Source organism: Notolepis coatsorum (assembly GCF_963971535.1).
Source record: "Notolepis coatsorum genome assembly, chromosome: 18".
Classification (NCBI taxonomy): Eukaryota; Metazoa; Chordata; class Actinopteri; order Aulopiformes; family Paralepididae; genus Notolepis; species Notolepis coatsorum.
In genome coordinates, this window is record NC_140182.1 from 74919497 (window position 1) to 74933402 (window position 13906).

General features: G+C 42.4%; 2 protein-coding genes across 2 annotated transcripts in view; one reads left to right on the plus strand and one right to left on the minus strand.

Annotated features, from left to right (window-relative positions):
• cpt1b (carnitine palmitoyltransferase 1B (muscle)) overlaps positions 1-5296 on the plus strand; it is a 32089-nt gene extending 26793 nt beyond the window's left edge. The window contains exons 18-19 of the mRNA XM_084334344.1: positions 4078-4170; positions 4844-5296. Coding sequence (XP_084190470.1) covers positions 4078-4170; positions 4844-4960 — 210 coding nt within the window. The 3' untranslated portion in view covers positions 4961-5296. The remainder of the gene's footprint in view (positions 1-4077; positions 4171-4843) is intronic.
• A 1136-nt stretch (positions 5297-6432) lies between these two features.
• sephs1 (selenophosphate synthetase 1) overlaps positions 6433-13906 on the minus strand; it is a 43718-nt gene continuing 36244 nt past the window's right edge. The window contains exons 8-10 of the mRNA XM_084335609.1: positions 13748-13847; positions 12949-13161; positions 6433-8633 (exon numbers count right to left, since the gene is read on the minus strand). Of these exons, the coding sequence (XP_084191735.1) occupies positions 8419-8633; positions 12949-13161; positions 13748-13847 (528 nt within the window). The 3' untranslated portion in view covers positions 6433-8418. The remainder of the gene's footprint in view (positions 8634-12948; positions 13162-13747; positions 13848-13906) is intronic.

Consider the following 13906-nt stretch of genomic DNA (forward strand, 5'->3'; position numbering starts at 1 on the left):
AGCGTGTGAAGTAATGTTGATTAGAGCCTCGATGTAAGTGGTTGTAGCTACGGCTACATTCATTTATGTTATCCCGCGTGGTCTCTTCCCCCCCCTTCCCCCTCCCCCTCACAAGCTCCAAGAATAAGAAAAAACTAAAGTCAGGACTGCACATGGTAAAACGGATATTACGGAATCCATTCTCTTTGGATCAAATATCAAACTCAGCAAGGCCAACGGCTTCTCAGTTACAGTGGGTGACAATATTGTCACAAGGAAAGATGAAATTACATACCTGGGTTCCATCCTAGAGGGAAATCTTTCCTGTGACAAAATGGCAAGCAATGTACTAAAAGAAGTGAACCAACGAACAAGATTTTTGTACCGGATCTCCTCTCTGGTAAATAAGAATACCTTGACGTCTCTAGGCGTCTTCAAGGCCTTCAGTAGATTTTCTGATCTGCACGGTTTCAGCCAGCTAATCACCCAACCCACAAGGGTATGTGATTCGACACAAACCACCATTGACCTCATTTTGACCTCTGACAAGTCAATGATCTCCAATAAAGGGGTGATAGCATGCGGGTTAAGTGATCATTATATGATTTTCTGTACCCGCAAAAAGCTAAAACAGAAGGCCGGCTGTCACAAAACAGTCACATCTAGAGACCTCAAAACTTACTCTAGAGAGGCCTTTAACCTAGAACTGGGGAGCTTGGACTGGTCAGATGAACTCAGTGGTACACAGGTTGAAGAAACATGGCTTGGATTCAAAACCAAATTCACAGCAATACTCAACAACATGGCACCCATAAGAACCACCAGGGTTAAAAATCGCGCTGAGCCATGGATGCACACTGAAATACTGGCCGCTATGAAAACCAGAGACAAAAAATGCTCTGAACTTCATAAAAGTCAGACAAAGCTTTCCAAAAGCTCAAACAGTGAACTCCAAGCCCACGTGGTTGAACTAAAAATTCAAAGAAACAGACTAAGAAATGACGTAAACACCATGATCAGAACCGCAAAAAGAAATTTCATCAACGACAAAACTGAGGAAAACAAAAACAAACCCTGCGAACTTTGGAAATTACTCAATAATCAACTAGGCTGCAGTAAAAAACTTAAAACCAGATTCTCAAACATAAACATAAAGACGGACAACACGCTCATCACAGACAAGCTGGATGTAGCCAATTACTTAAACATCTTCTTCACAAACATAGCCACAACACTGGTAAACAAACTACCCTCCCACTCAGGGCATTATGGGGTAGAACACATAGTAGCATACTACAAAAACCTAGGGGTCCACAAAGACGACTTCAAACTTGAAATGGTAACAACCGATGAGGTACTCAAAAAATTGAGCGCCCTCCAACCTAACAAGGCCACTGGCCATGACAACATCCCCTCCAAATTCCTCAGACGCAGCAGCCGCCATCACCCCAGTCATCACACACATAATAAACCTCTCTATAAAACAGGGGCACGTCCCCAAGGACTTCAAAATTGCGAGAGTGACCCCTCTGCACAAAAAGGGCAGCAAATTAGACCCAGGCAACTACCGCCCTGTTTCTATTCTTACCTCCATCTCGAAAGTCATGGAGAAAATAGTCTACGAACAGGTCGAAAAGTACCTGGCGGAAAAAAATCGAATCTACGAATTCCAATCTGGTTTCAGAACGTCCCACTCCACTGACACATGCCTCCTCTATTTGTACGACCACATCAAACAAGAGGTGGACGCGGGCAAATACTGCAGCATGGTCATGCTGGACCTACAAAAGGCCTTCGACACTGTCAATCACTCCATTCTAATGGACAAGCTAAAAGCAATTGGTTTTGATAGCTTATCAGTGAGCTGGATGCAATCCTACCTGGAGGGGAGAGAACAGATGGTAGAGGTAAACGGTACTCTATCCCCCCCCCCTCACAGTGAGCTGTGGTGTTCCACAAGGAAGCATACTAGGACCGCTACTCTTCCTAATTTATGCAAATTACATGTCGTCAGCCTGTGACTGCAACTTGTTCCTGTTTGCGGACGACTCAGCCCTGCTGGTCTCTGACAAGAACAAGTTGCAGGTTGAAAAAACCCTCAGCTCGGAACTAGGCAAAATCTGCATATGGCTCGCTGATAACAAACTATCATTACACATGGGCAAAACAGAGTCCATTCTCTTCGGTTCAAATAACAAACTCAACAAGACCGACGGCTTCTCAGTTACAGTGGGTGACAATATTGTCACAAGGAAAGACGAAATTACCTACCTGGGTTCCATCCTAGAGGCAAATCTTTCCTGTGACAAAATGGCATCCAATGTAATAAAAAAAGTCAACCAACGAACTAGATTCCTGTACCGGATCTCCTCTCTGGTAAACAAGAATACCCTGAAGACTCTGGCAGGAGCACTCATTCAAGGGTACTATGACTATGCGTGCACCTCATGGTACCAAAGCACCTCAAAGGCGCTTAAAACAAAATTACAAACATCACAAAACAAACTGGTCAGACTACTACTTGACCTGAACCCCAGAACCCACCTCACCCCTGCCCACTTTGACAACCTAGGATGGCTTAGAGTAGACGACAGAGTACAGCAACTTGCAATGGGCCTGGTCTACAAGATACATTATACGACCGGAGTGCCCATGTACATGTCAAAATACTTCCCAAAGGTCAGTGAATACCACAACCACTACACCAGAGGAAGCTCAACAAATCATGTTAAACCCAGATTCGGCTCAAACAAGGGACTAAACACGTTTCGCAATTATGCCACAACAATGTGGAACGCCCTACCCAAAGCTGTAAAGGAATGTGAATCCCTGCCCACATTCAAAACCGCTCTTAAAGAGCACCTACGGGAGGCTGCAATTCGAAACTGGCCACCGTAAATGCCCAAAACCCCCACCACCTCCTAATAGACAGTCTCCTCCCCACCGCATGTATATATTCCCTCCCCGCCGTATGTATATTTCTCTCCCACCCACCCACCCCCCCCCCTAATGTACAGTCCCCTCCCCATCATATGTATATACTCTGTCAGGATCTAGGGGTAACAGTACTGTATATTGGAATACCGTTTATGTCACAAATGTATCAGTACTAAATACCTATATGTCCCTATGCCATAAATGTCATGTATGTTGTGTATGTCATAAATGTCTATATGAATTGAAAATGGGGGACCGTGATGGAAACAAGACAAACGTCTTTCTCAGGTCTGCATCCCCTTAACAATTGTATGTATTGAGCCGTACTGTATTGTACCCATTCTGCAATCTGTTAAATAAAGTTTTCATTCATTCATTCATTCTAACAGGAGCACTCATTCAAGGGTACTACGACTATGCTTGCACCTCATGGTACCAAAGCACCCCAAAGGCCCTAAAAACAAGGCTACAAACATCACAAAACAAACTGGTCAGGCTACTGCTTGGCCTTACTCCCAAAACCCACCTTACCCCTGCCCACTTTGACAACCTAGGATGACAGAGTACAGCAACTTGCAATGGGCCTGGTCTACAAGATACACTACACCACTATAAATAAGAAATAAGGTCAGTGAAGTCCACGACCACAACACCAGAGGGAGTTCCACAAATCACGTTCAACCCAGATTCGGCTCAAACAAGGGACTAAACACGTTTCACAATTATGCCACAATAATGTGGAACGCCCTACTCACAGCCGTAAAGGAATGTGAATCCTTTAAAACCGCTCTCAAAGAGCACCTACGGGTGGCTGCAATTAGAAACTGGCCCCGGTAAATGTCCAAATCCAGCCCCCACCCACCCAACCCCCTCCAATGTACAGTTTCTTCCCCTTCGGATGTATATATTATTTTTTTTGTGATCTCTTTTTCTTACACAGTACTGTATATTTGTATGTCTTAAATGTCTTGATGAATTGAAAATGGAGGACCCTTATATAAACAAGACGAAAGTCTTTTTCTGGTCTTCATCCTCTTAGCAGTTGTTAGTATTGAGCTGTACTGTATTGTACCCATTCTGCAATCTGTTAATAAAGTTTTCAATCAATCAATAACAGAAGTGCAGTGGTCTATAATAACGGCGGCTCTCCTCTGCCCCCAGGTGGCCGACGATGGGTATGGCGTGTCTTATATCATCGTCGGAGAGAACCTCATCACATTCCACATCTCTAGCAAGTTCTCCAGCTCCAAGACTGTAAGAAAAAACTAAAGTCAGGACTGCACATGAACGTAGCTTTTTATTATGTATTCATAAACTCAACATTCCCCCTCTGTTTGTCTATTTCTCTCTCTCTCTTCTCTCTCTCTCAATCTCTCTCTACTCTCCCTCTCAACATTTCTCTCCCTCTCAACATTTCTCTCTCTCTCTCTCTCTCTCTCTCTCTCTCTCTCTCTCTCTCTCTCTCTCTCTCTCTCTCTCTCTCTCTCTCTCTCTCTCTCTCTCTCTCTCTCTCTCTCTCTCTCTCTCTCTCTCTCTCTCTCTCTCTCTCTCTCTCTCTCTCTCTCTCTCTCTCAATTAAATTCAAAGGGGCTTTATTGACATGGGAAACATATGTTTACATTGCCAAAGCCAGTGTTAAAACAAACAAAGCAAAACAGTCAAACAGAAATCAGAAGAAATCGGTACAGTACAGAAGGGATTTTTGTGTGATTGACAGTCTTTATGGTGGTTGTATTCCTTTGGATGTCCTTTTCTTGTCACAGCAGCTCACAAATGTTGCTGCTGTGTTTGCACATTGTTGTATTTCTCCCAGTATGGGAGTTTTGAGTTATTTGCCATGTTTTCAAAGACTCTCTCTCTCTCTCTCTCTCTCTCTCTCTCTCTCTCTCTCTCTCTCTCTCTCTCTCTCTCTCTCTCTCTCACTCAGGACTCATTCCGTTTTGGTCAGAACATTCGGAAAGCCATGCTGGATATCCAAGCACTTTTTAAACCTGGTAATAACGACAAGAAGAGACAACCGGAGAACAACAAGAAGGAGGCGTGACGTGGCCTTCAGGACGGAGGGCTAGATCGCCCTCTCCTCGCAGCTTTATCATCATTAATAATAATATATAATTTATACGACGAGCAGAACGTTTATATGACTAGGTGCATCTCAATAAATTCGAATATCGAGGAACATTTTTTTTTATTTCAGTCATTCAATTCAAAAAGTGAAAATCATATATTATATAGATTCAGAGTGAAATATTTAAGCCTTTATTTCTTTAAATTTTGATGATTATGGCAAACCCAAAATTCTGTATCTGAGAACATTTTATTACATAAGACCAATAAAAAGATATATATATATATATTACAGAAATGTCGGCCTACTGAAAAGTATATGCACTCAATACTTGGTTGGGGCTCCTTTTGCATCAATCAATGCAGCGTGGCAGGGAGGCAACCAATATATTTCCTCAATATTACAATTTATTGAGATGCAACTGTATACATTATTATTATTATAATATATATAAATACAAATATTACATTTGATTATATATAATAAAATGTAATATTTGTATTTATATATAATAATAATTATAACATAACATTTTTATATTATAAATAATTATTATAAAATAGCTTGAAGTTATAGACGCAAGTACTTTTCTGTAGGCCGAACCCTTAAGAATTGGGCTGTCTGTCCATTTTGATAGAAGGAAGACACATTTATAACGGAATTGTTTTAAGTATTTATTTCAGAAACTCCGTAAACGGTTACATTGTTTCTAACTGTTGTCAATGTTTTTTTTTTATCACAGAGTAGTGATACAACTGTTCCCCTGTGCAAACCCTTCGGAGGTCCTTGTCCATATGTGCATATGTAAACTTGTAAATATCACTATTTGAAGTGTTCAGGACTGTTCTGTATATGTCTCAATCCTGTTACATGTATGTATTTTTGAATTTGCTGTTCATATTAAAAATGTGTTGATCATTCTGAAGAATGAAAACTACTTTCAACCACCTGCACACACACAGGAGAAGGCAGGATGTTTACCATCAGTCATAATTAAACACTGACCCAAACAATCATAGTAATTACCGTATTACACGTAGTAAAAACTAGGGCCAGACCGATTATTGGCACTGATACCGATCACAATATTTGGAGGACAAAATGACAGATTACTGATAACTGCCAAGACTATTTAAAAAGGATATTTCCTGTATTGTGCTCCTACTGTAGCTTTCAAATAAGAAATGAGATAACCAGTAGTTATGGTATTAATCTTCTTTAGAAACTAGGGCCAGACCAATTATTGGCACTGATACCGATCACAATATTTGGACAAAATGACAGATTACTGATAACAATAACTGCCAATATTTAAAAAAGGATATTTCCTGTATTGTGCTCCTGTATATATACTGTAGCTTTCAAATAAGAAATGAGATAACCAGTAGTTATGGTATTAATCGTCTTTAGACAACTACACTCTTTTCACAAATTACCACATTTATTTATAGAAGGGATTTAGCTAATCTGTATGTACCAATGACAAATCTGTGGATATGAAACAATACTGATTTGAGGCCAAAACTAAAAGATCAGTGCCTGATACACCGGTCAGGCCCCCAATACAAACATAGCGAACAAAAAGAATGTCTCCTTCACCGTGAGAAACCACTTTTATTTCCATCCATCTAGACATTGACAAAGGCCATTACACGTGGCTCCATGAAGATAAATTATGTTTGTCATCCCAGCCACGGTGATAACAAAAGTGATATTTTGGGCTCTCATCAGTCTGAAGCTTCGTAACAATAAATCATATATCAACAGGTAGGCTACATCCTCTGGAATCATCACAAGGGCGGAACTCCTTCAGGCGAGCCTCGAGGGGAACGTAGAAATCAAATGTGATACATGCCACCTGCTTGAACTGTGACTGACACGATGGTTTTGTGAGCACAGGTGCTAACAGTGGATGGAAGCCTTCTGTTATTGTGCATTGTCACATTTAAGTTATCTTAAATGATGCTCTATGGGAAACCACCTGGTACATTTCTGGAGCGCCAGTACACAGTACAAGCTGTGTCACATTTGATTTGATTTAGTGGGCAGGAAAGAACCTTTTTCTATTTAAATGATTAATTCAGAGCTCCCAAATCAGTGGGCACAAAGGAATATTTTTCTATTTAAATGATTCATTCAGAGCTCCCAAATCAGTGGGCAGTAAAGAACCTTTTTCTATTTAAATTATTAATTCAGAGCTCCTATATCAGTGGGCAGGAAGGAACATTTTTCTGTTTAAATGATTCATTCAGAGCTCCCAAATCAATGGGCAGGAAGGAAAACTTTTCAGTTTAAATGATTTATTCAGCGCTCCCAAATCAGTGGGCAGGAAGGGACATTTTTCAGTTTAAATGATTTATTCAGAGCTCCCAAATCAGTGGGCAGGAAGGGAAGTTTTTCTATTCAAATGATTAATTCAGAGCTCCCAAATCAGTGGGCAGGAAGAAACATTCTCCCATTTAAATGATTAATTCCAAGCTCCCAAAACAGTCGGCAGGAAGGAACATTCTTCTATTCAAATGATTCATTCAGAGCTCCCAAATCAGTGAGCAGGAAGTAAAATCTTTCTATTCAAATGATTCATTCAGAACTCCCAAATCAGTGGGCAGGAAGGAAAATCGTTCTATTCAAACAATTAATTCAGAGCTCCCAAATCAGTGGGCAGGAAGGAACATTCTTTAATTTAAACGATTAATTCAGAGCTCCCAAATCAGTGGGCAGGAAGGAACATGTTTCTATTTAAATGATTTATTTAGGTGGGTGTGTGGCGATACAAAAACTGAAAAGTAAAAAAGCAGCCCATTCTGTTCACACTCGTCAAAAGTCTCTCAAGGCATCGGTTACAACAAATAACTAAAACTAGGCATAGAACTGTACAGAGTGAAAGGGACAAACAGAAACGTCATCACATAAACCACGTGCTTGATGACAGCAACTTTTAAAAAGAGCCAAAGAGGCAAATAGACACCGGACCTGCTAAGATTCAAAATGAATCAACTGTGTCAGTTTATCTTCATCATCATCATCATCATCATCATCATCATCTTATTCTTACGGGCAGAGGCTGCCATCATGATCAAGCGCAATTTCAGTTAACAGAACAGAATACATCAGACACAAAAGGCAAATGGATATTTTTACTTTTGATTTTTCCTTTCTTTTTTTCTTCCTCTTCTTCTTCCTCTTCTTGCCAATAGTTTCGATAGATGTATAGATTTGAGTCCGTCTGCCCTCGAAGGCCACTGTCCTGGGGCAGCTTTTCATTGGGATGCACACCAACCCAGTCCTTTCTGTATACATACGGTTTGTGTACTGTACATGTTGTTGAAACTCTCTCTCTCTCTCTAGGATGGTTTTCTAGATTACGTGTCCCAAAAAAGAAGACGGAACTCTTGAGTTCCGCTCTGGTGCGGCTGCGGGGGAGGGGGGGGCGATTAAGACGTTGCACCGGGGGTTGGGTTGACATTCTGGGTGGAAGCCTGCGGGGCCACCTCTATGATTCTGGGCTTGTCGATGATGCGGGCGGTGCGGTTTCCCTTCTCCACTATGCCGATGATCCACGCCTGGTAGCCCTCGCCGTATTTTGGTGCTTTGATCTCGGCACAGAAGCGGGCGGCTTGTTCACGGGGCAGACATATGAGCAGGCCCCCTGTGGACAGAACGGGCGGAGAGACGGGTCAGTGAGGGGTTTTCATTTTTCATTTCAAACCTTTATTTAAACTCGAAAGGCAACAGAGGTTTCCCTCGTTTACAGTCACGTCGAGTGTACAGTTCCATACAGAAATTAGCAAAAAATAAAGCATATAAAATCATAACAATAAGACAACAAGATGAGGCAAAAAGCAAGGATAACAAATCAATTAAAACACATACAACTTGATTGATAAAGGTTGGAGATCAAAGGTTTTAAACTCTGCAACAGAGGCGAGAATCTCAAGCTTTAAGGACTGTTGGAGTTCATTCCATGAGCTAGGGGGCATCATAGCAAAATGCAGATAAACCTGTTCCGAGCAAACTCAGGGGACCTTAACACATTCGGCGCCAGACCCGAGATATCGATATATCGATATTTCCATTCATTACAGGCACACGGACTCTGGGTGGGTTAACATGGGGAATCATCCTGAGAATGCCAAAGTGCAATACCGGCTGCATCCACCCAGGTGGCAGTATTGAGCACCCTTTGAAACATTATATCTTGGCCTGTGTGTCGATCAAAAGTCTCCGGTCGGAGGGCGGTTAGGTGGCGTAGCGGAGATTGCGTTCGTCACCAACCCCGGAGCTGTGAGCTGGATTCGCCTGTTCGAATCCAGCTCACAGCTCCGGGGTTGTCACCAGCTTGGCTGGCCGCTCACACTAATACAATTGGCTGTATTAGAGGGTGGGAGAAGCTGGCGGGGTGGGTCCGGGTCGTTGTAAACAGCGACTCCTACAGTTCGGTCGGGGCGCCTGCTAAGCGCCGATAGGACCTGAGTGGGATAGTGTGATCCTTCCACACGCTACGCCCTCTCAGGGAGGATCCGCGCTGCCAGGTGAAAAGAAGCGGTTGATTGGCTGGACGTGTGTCGGAGGAAGCACGTGATAGCCTCCACTCTCCCAGATGATCTGACTGTGGGGGGTAAGTGCGCCAGCGTTTCCGTTAGAACATATTCGTGCCGGTCTGAGTGTCCTGCAAGATTTCTATCACCGGACATATTCGAGATATTCCGGTCAGAGTTTTAAACAGCAGTCTATTATAATCACATTTTTATGAGCTAACGAATTCCGTTATAATTGGACATGTGTATTAATTACATCAAGCGAAGAATGAGAAATTGATTTGCAGAATCAAATTACTATCTCTCGCCTCTCAAGTTAGTGCGATACGCTACCAGCATCCCGCTGCAGCAGCTCTGTCACACACACCCCCAAATGAATCTCGAGTCGACATCGCTTCACCTCGTTGTATCAGACACGTCACACATATCATAATGTTCAACTTCACGTATACAGTCATTAATATATTCCAAATAAAATAAGTCCCTCGATACTCCGTGCTGCTGCTGACTTGAAATAAAATAGACCGATACGCAGTCGGTCCGACACTAAACAGCAGTCTGTTATAATCACATTTTTATGAGCTAACGAATTCCGTTATATTGGACATTTGTATTAATTATATCAAGCGAAGAACTGAGAAAGCAGAGAGACGGCAACATTATCGTGGTTTGCGTGACGACTCTCTCCACCTCGCAACGACTTATTTGCAAAGAGTATGGCGCTGCAGAGAAGCTGTTCAGCTGTTATTGGCTCTTTTCTGGGAACCGCACAACAGCGCCCCCCACCCAACATTGGCTGAAAATGGCTGAATTGGAGTACTGCTGGAATATTGAATTGTACTGCTGGTACTGCGGCTCTACAGCTTCAGAAAAGTCCGCACATTAGAAGCAACGAGGAAACAAATGTAATGATCGTTTCGTTCATCGCATAGGCTATTTAATTTTAGCCTATTTTAATACAATTCAAATAATCAAATTGTGCTTAGACTCAGGGAATTATTTTCACCGGACATTAAGACCGGAGAGATAAAATATGTCGGACTTAAACAGATTTTGCCGGTAAAATACCGGTAATTACCGGCTAACGGAAACGCTGAAGTGCGCAGCGACCAGGAAGGGGATTGGGGCATACGACTAACATTGGGATGGGAGAAAATCGGAGGAAAAAATGGAGGGGGAAAAAGACAAAAAAAAAGAAAAAAAAAAAAGTGTCTCCGGTCGGACTTTTCTTTGTCAGGCAAGTGGAGCGGTTGTCCCGATCGGATTGAGAAGCGTGAAATGCTCCCGATGCATGATGTGTGGCGGATTATGTTGGCGACACGATCGACACCAATACTGGGACTCGCGATCAGATAATTGGAATATTCTTTTTGGGGTACATCCTAGTGAAGGTAAGGGCTAAATGATATCAATCCTGCTGTGATCCGACCATGACTTCAACTCGATCACAACATGTGTGTAACGTTACTCCACAACGTATGCCGTTGGTGACGATCGAAGCATAAAAAAACGACCCCCCCCCCCACCCTTTCATGCATTCACGATCAAACATAATACCAATAATATAGATTTGATTTAGAAATAGTAGCGTGTACAGGCGAGAAATGTATTGCTGCATAGCGTAGTTTTATGGGATTAGACAGGATTACTCTAAAACTATACTCATTCACCACGGTATAAAATGGGAATGTATGGATGAAAAAATTATTTCTTTAACACATATTGAACTATAGATAGTCGATGTCAAATGGGCTAGAATATAATTATAGCCCTGCAAACACTGCCACTTATTCCTATCACTTAGAGCTTGGCGTGGTAAGTACAAACGATGCTCAACTGCGTGGCATCCAGGGAACAAACTTAACTTTTTGACTTACCAGCCATTTGGCTTGTAGATTTTTAAAAGTACCAGCCGGGCAGATTTTTTACTAGCCAAAAATTATAAATAGCTTTTTAGTATATCGCCATGTGTTATTATTACATATAATACTCTCATATGCTATTTTCAATTAATATCATAAACAACATAAGGAATATTAGCATAATTTTGAGTGGACTGAAGGAATGAGTCAGCGTTAATAGTTTTAAATGCAAATAATTTATTGAAACATAGAAGTGGGGTCGGGACACACACACACACTGTTTCAACTCACCACCCCCGCATCATATTGTAGTCTGTCTTCAAACTTCCACTCCTCTCAAAAAAATTTATATTTGAATATCAACATTATCTGTCCATCCTCAGTAATCCTCAGTTTACTATAATATACTCCTGTCCTGAGTCCTGACTAGTGACTCCGTCGTCTTTCCAAACGCACGCACACACACACACAGGGAAGGGGAGTGTGTGTCCCGTCCCCCCCCCATTTCCCTTTCCTCAGTGCCGTTTACTGTGGCTCTGCCTCGTCTGATCATCAGGATTAGCTTGTTAGCTGACGTTAACGTTGTAGTGATTGGTACATAAACGTTAATTTCGGGCGATGTGGGCATAAAGGAATGGCGACGGTGCAAAGCATGTAGCTGCATTGGACTCGTTGTGAGAAGAAGAAAAACATCACAGACTTATTTCGCGCCTGTAGGTGCACTGCTGTGTTAACGCTGCTCTGTTTACAACACTGCTCTGTTTTCAAGAAACAACGCGGACTGGGCGGATATCATATGACTCGCGGAGTTGCTAGAGGGTTTTCAAAATAAGAGTATCATATTAACCTGAACGTTGCTAGCTGCCGGAGCCCAGATATTATGACTGGATCTGCGCTTGGGGCGGCAATGAGACCCGCACAGGATTTTCAAAATAAGAGTATCGATATGAATTACACGCCAGCTGGCGGGCAGACTATTATTTTTAGACGCCAGACGGTAAATCTACACGCATTTGGCGATGGGCGCCCAGTTATTTTGTTCCCTGGTGGCATCCATTGAGTTAAGGACCAGCCAGTGACTAGAACGGGTTCCATAGGTTCCAGAATTCCATTCCAATAATGATGTAGTATAATGAGGTGGCTAATAATGAGGTAAAAACGAGGTTAAAATGTGATATCGGAAAATATCGGTATCGGTTTTCAAATTCTTTTTTTTCATTTCTATAACCTTTATTTACCCAGGCAAGCAAGTAAGAACAAATTCTGATTTTATTTATTGTCAAAAGTATGCATAATGGTGTGTTATTCCACAACAAGAGATATGTAATGTTAATTACCTGAAATTATTCCATTTTTGGGGGGGGGGGGGGGACCCTGCATATATCGGTATCGGTTGATATCGGTATCGGAAATTAAGAGTTGGACAATATCGGTATATCGGTATCGGTAAAAAAGCCAATATCGAGCATCCCTAGTAAAAACAGGTCTCTTCCTACTAATCAAAGGGAAATTCATTGAGGACAGTAAATTGAAAAGAGCATCACACACAAACAAACAAACAAACCTGATGTTTCAGGGCAGGTGCCGTGCATAAGTCCGAACATGTTCCCACAGGCCTTGGACACAGCGGCCATCTTGGCTAGCACCGGGAGGTTGTGGATGACGAACGACACCTCGCTCCGCTGTTGCCGCGCCAGTGTCTGGGCGTGGCCCAGGATCCCGAACCCTGTGATGTCTGTGGCTGCGTGGGCATTGAAGGTGTGCATGAGACCAGCAGCTGGAAGAGAGAGAGAATGTTACAAGAGCAACGGACGCTAGTCTTACCACGGTAGTCAGTGTTACTCAGTGTTCCGGCATCCATGTTACTTGTCCACCGCCCCCACTATGCTAAGCAGAGTAGCTTCAGTTTCACTTGACTTTGCATGAAGGAGAGAAAGGAGGCTCTGGAGACAACACAATATTTTGGATTGAACCCTGCAGCAGATCGACTTGAAAAGCTCAGAGGAGTATGTTTGCGCAATGCGCTAAATAAGGCTGCAGCTACATTGATCTGTCATTGATCCATCAATGAATGTTTGGAAAACTGACAGAAGGTATTATTGTCTATTGGTTTATTTTCAAATTAGAACATAACGTCAACTCTCGTCTGTCCAACAAATGGATACTAGTCATTGAAAATGAATTAAAAACAGGGGTAGACGGACAGACTATTTACAGATATTGAGTGTAATTTTGTAAAATGTCCCAGTAATACCGGTGTTGTCGTGAGTTCATTAGTCATGGGAAATTTCACATCGCCACTGGCAAACCTAACGTGCGCAGTAAGCCTTTAGGATGGATGCAGGCGTGTGTTCCCGCCATACCTGTCCTGTTGAGTCGTGCCATGTTCATCATGGCCTCCTGGTAGGCCAGCTCTACGTCCTCCTGCGTCACCACCAGCTTTATCTTGTTCCACTTCTCAGGCTGAGGGAGAGAGACCGTGGTCATTGTTCACAAAATCAGAACCACTGCCTTACAGACAC